We start from the raw sequence: 4,682 nt of genomic DNA, 5'->3' as shown, positions 1-4,682 counted from the left end.
TGGCGGGCGCCCCCACCCGCAGCCGGGTGCCGCCCCCGGTGGCGACGCCCAGGCCCAGCACCTCCACCCTGCACACGTACACGCCGGCGTCCGCGGCGCGCGCCGCGCGGATCCGCAGCTCGGCCTGGTGCTGGTGGAGGAAGCGGGACGAAGCCAGGGGCGCCAGGCGGCCCCGGAACGCAGCCGTCTCGTTCCTCACCTCGTGGCCCGGGGCCACCTTGTCCCGGTACCACGTGACGAAGCCGATGGCCGGCGCGCCGCGGCTGGCGTTGAAGGAGCAGGGCAGGAGCGCCGCGGCGCCCTCCTGGGCGTGGACCTCAGGGGCCTGCGACACCCAGAGCGCGCAGGACGCTGCGGGCAGAGAGCAGAGCCGGCCCTGGCGTCACGCCGGGAAAGGGCTGGCTGGATGCTTTGGCCGGCCTCAAAGCCCTGTTTTGTTTCGTTTTATTTTGGGGAGACACGGTCTCACTGTGCAGCCCAGGCAGCCCTCGAGCTCGGGGCGCAACTCACCTCGTCCCCTAGAGAGCTGGGACTCCAGGCCCGCGACACCGGGCCTGGCTGGCACAAGCACTTTGGGTGCCTCATTAAAACCTGTACGACTAGGGGCTGGCAAGATAGCTCATTGGTCTAAAGCGCCTGCTTGGGCAAGCATGCAGGGACCTCGGTTTGATCCCCAGCACCACATGCCGTGCCAGTCCCGCCCCCAGGGTGGGCTGAGCTGACCATAAAAGAAAAAAATAAAGGAAACGTTTAAAAAAAAAAATCTTTCTATTAAAAAAAAAAAAAAACTGTAGGACTATTTTTCTTCTTTTTTTAAAAAAAAAAATATTTATTTATTTATTTATTTATTTATTTATTTAGTGTGTGGCCAGCTCAGCCCACCAGGGGGCGGGCGGGCTGGCATGTGGTGCTGGGGGATTGAACCGAGGTCCCTGTGCTTGGCTTAGCTTGTTCTAAGTAGGTGCTTTAGACCACTGAACCATCTCACCAGCCCCAGGACTGATTTTCTTAATGTGCCAGACGTGGTGGTGCACCCCAGTAATCCCAGGACTCAGAAGGCTGAGGCAGGAGGATCATTATGAGTTCGAGACAAGCCTGGACTACAAAGTGAGCTCGCGGCCAGCCTTAACCATATAGTGGAGACCCTGTCTCAAAAGAGACGAAAAACAAAACATTAACATTGCTCTTAAATCATCTTTCACATTCTTTCCTACCCACCTTCTCCCGCTCCCCCACCACACTCCAGCTATCTGCGTGATGACGGGCCCTGCAGTTTGGCCTGCCACTGGCATTGAAGCTCCTTCTTAGTGAAAGTGGTTGCCCCCAGGTCACTAGTACTACTTCTAGATTTTGCTAGCTATTATTTTAGTACAGGTATTCTATACTAAACTGTCCTTGCTACTTTGTTTTTTATTAGAGCATTAACTAAATTCCCAGGTGAAGATACCTACTGTGGTTGAGATTTCAATTTAATGTGCCCATATTGATAAATTAAACCAATTATTAAATAATTCTCTTAGAGTCAGGCAAGATAGCACACACATATAATCCCAACACTCAGGAGGCTGAAGCAGGAGGATATCTGCAGATTCGAGGGCACCCTGGGCTACACACTGTGCTTAAAGCCAACCTGAACTATACAGACCCTGTTTCCACATGAACAAAAACGAGGCTGGCTAGATAGCTCAGTAGATTAAAGCGCCTGCTTAGGCAGGCACAGAGACCGGGGTTTGATCCCTGGTGCGCCATGCTGGCCCCGCCCTCAGGGCACATTTGAGACTGCACATGGTGGTGCACCCCTGTAATCCCAGCGCTTGGGAGGCTGCAAACAGGAAGATCACTATGAGTCCAATCTGTGTAGTGAGACCCTATACACATACTAAGTACATTTTTTTTAATAAATTGAAATTTTGAAAACTCTAATTAGGAAAATTTACCAGTCAGTCTATTTCTGTGACTCTCAAAACTGGAGTATATGTGGGAATTACCCAAAGTGCCTGGCCTTTTTGTTGTAGCTGTTGTTGTTTTGTTTTGTCTTTGAGTTGGGGGACTCCCTAATTGCCCCCAGGTTCAATAGGCCTCCTGCCCAGCTGACCTACCCATGCCGCTGGCTGCTGGCTACGGGGTGTTTAAGAAGCAGACCTGACCGCCCCAGGGGTCTGGTGAGCCCCTCCTGGGAACTTCCCCGTTCAGCTGTTGCTGAAGCAGGGTCTGAAACCTACACTTTGAGAAGCCCTGTATTTACTTAACAAACATGCCTAAATTAAGGCCCTTCAGTTAATTAAAACTGGCTTCATTAAGAAAAGTTATCTCAGACTTAATTAGGTCTCCCAAATTCCTAACTATATATCTAGATTCTAGCTCATCAGCCTTAGTTTAGTAGACTTTTTGTTCTTCTGGCTGTACTGGGATTGAACCTCAGACCTTCACAGTAAGCAATGTCCCAGTCCTTTATTTTTATTTATTATTTTGGTACCAGGGATCGAACTCAGGACTTGCATTTGCTAGGCAGTCACTTACGCTGCTGAGCTATCTCCCTCGCTCAAGAGTATTTATTAATTTGATGCGTAGAAAGTCTTAATACTCAGGAGGCTGAGGCAGGAGGATTGGCTGCAAGTTCCAGGCTAGCTTGGGCTACAAAGTGAGTACACAGCCTGAACTAGGTAGAGAAATTCTGTCTCAAAAAGACAAGAAAAAAGGAGGAGAAGTCCTACTGGGCATGGTGGTGTAGGGCTGTAATCCCAGCACTCTGTTTTGGGCTTTGGTTTTTCTTTTGAAATGGTCTCACTACACAGTTCAGACTGGCCTGGAACTTGCTTTGTTGCCCAGGCTGGCCTGGAGCTCACAACATTTTTCTTGCCCCAAGCCTACCGAGTGCTGGGCTTACAGGTGTGTGCCACCACGGGACCTGGAAAGTCCAAGGTCCTGAGTTCGATCCCCAGTACCGGAAAAAAAAAAAAAATCCTGGCTGCTTCTTTTAAGTCTTTTGTCCCTTCTAGCCCCTTTTCTGGTCCTCTTTCCGTCTTACGGGGAATGGCATGCGGCGACCTGGCATGACTCAACCAGGGCCTTCCACCCCGCTTGTCTTACAGAGGGGAAGGCCCCTGTCGGGCTCAGACCCAAAAGCCTGCTTCCAGGCTTCACATGCGTCCCCACGCGTCCCTCCCGCGCCTCGACCTTAGCATCCTGGGTAGACCCAGTCACCTGGATAGACCGCGATGAACAGGAGCAGCAGCGGCCAGGCCATGTCGGCAGTATTGTGGTGGGGACCAAGGTGACAACTGAGACAGGAAGCAGCGACAGGGCTGGGGGGTGTCATTATTGGCCAAAATTATATTGAAACACTGTACTTCTTCAGATAGGTTTTGGGCAGCTAAGTGAAGGACCGCCCTGAGAGACAGGAACTTTGCTTCTGCACCAAGAGGGGGAGGGAGAGAGCGAGGCGGGAGGGCCACCTGCGCTAGGACAAGCAGGGCGCACACACCCCTGGCCAAGGACCTCAGCTGCCTGCGCCTCAGGGTCAAGCGATTGTCCCCTGAGGAGAGGGCACAGCTGACCAAGCGGTCGGGGCCCTGGGAAGCTGCAGGGCCTGGTGGATGGCAAGGAAGGCAGCCCTGCACAAGCAGAAGGGGCGGCAGAGTGGGCGGGCGGGTGCAGGCAGGATGTGGTTCCCCACCTCCGGAGGTTCAGGAAGAGCAGCCCTCTACCCAGAAGGAGCCCAGGCACCACACTGCGCCCACCCTCCTGCCGCCCCTGCCCGGCCCTGCACGGCCTTGCCCGCCCGTGGCTTCCGGGTGGCTGCTCCAGGATCTCCACGTGAGGATGGGCCTGACGATGGGCAGCGCAGACGCGGCAACAGCTAGTGGGGCCCGAACGGCTCCCGGGTTCGGAGGCAGATTTATTACATGGCCGGCCATCGGTGGGGATCATGGGCTCTCAGGCCTGGTCTCTGATGGTCCTACATAAGGTGGTCCTTACATAGGATAAGCCAGCAGGAAGTAGGGAGGCAGAGTGCGGGGCAGTCCAGTGGGGACCGCTTCACGTGCTGTGCATTGCAGCTGCTCCTGAGAGACAGGAGCAACCGGAAGAGGACAGGAACTGTCACCTGGGCCACTAAGACACTGGAGCGTACTGGCTGGAGGGCACCTTCTGCTGCATCTTAGCCATGCGCCTGGCTCGCTGTGAGCGTGCTGGAGGAGCTTGCCCTCGCGTCCAGGTCTCCAGGAAGGGACGCCGGCCAGCCCGGTGAGCTCTGCTCTGCGCAGGCCTCCTGCGTGGTGCCCACGCGAAAGCCGCTCACTCATGAACCTTTCTCTGAAATCAGACCATATTGGTACGTGCTAGGTATGCATGACGAACCTATTCACGGTAAAGAATTTGAGCCTGTGTGCCATAACTCGATTCTTTTGTTCCTATTCCTCGCCCCTCCCCTCAACCCCTCCTCCCCCACCTGCAAAGGTTTTCTTTCCTGTTTTCCTGCTTCTCTCTCTCTCTCACACTCTCTCTCTCACTCTCTCTCTCTCTCTCTCTCTCTCTCTCTCTCTCTCTCTCTCTCTTTCTTTCTTCTTTCTTCCTATTCCTCCCTAGTTCTCCATCCCTCTTCCTCCTTGCCTTTCTTTTTTCTGTCTTTTTGAAACAGGGTCTCACTGTGCCCTTCCGGCTGGCTTTGAACTCACTTTGGA

General features: G+C 53.8%; 1 protein-coding gene across 1 annotated transcript in view; it reads right to left on the bottom strand.

Annotated features, from left to right (window-relative positions):
- Positions 1-3,732, bottom strand: part of Ncr3 (natural cytotoxicity triggering receptor 3) — a 4,443-nt gene extending 711 nt beyond the window's left edge. The window contains exons 1-2 of the mRNA XM_023722390.1: positions 3,205-3,732; positions 5-351 (exon numbers count right to left, since the gene is read on the bottom strand). Coding sequence (XP_023578158.1) covers positions 5-351; positions 3,205-3,319 — 462 coding nt within the window. The 5' untranslated portion in view covers positions 3,320-3,732. The remainder of the gene's footprint in view (positions 1-4; positions 352-3,204) is intronic.
- Positions 3,733-4,682: the final 950 nt, after the last annotated feature.

This window comes from Octodon degus, unplaced genomic scaffold, assembly GCF_000260255.1.
Source record: "Octodon degus isolate 3935 unplaced genomic scaffold, OctDeg1.0 scaffold00005, whole genome shotgun sequence".
In the NCBI taxonomy this organism is placed as follows: Eukaryota; Metazoa; Chordata; class Mammalia; order Rodentia; family Octodontidae; genus Octodon; species Octodon degus.
This window is presented reverse-complemented; position numbering and strand designations above follow the sequence as displayed.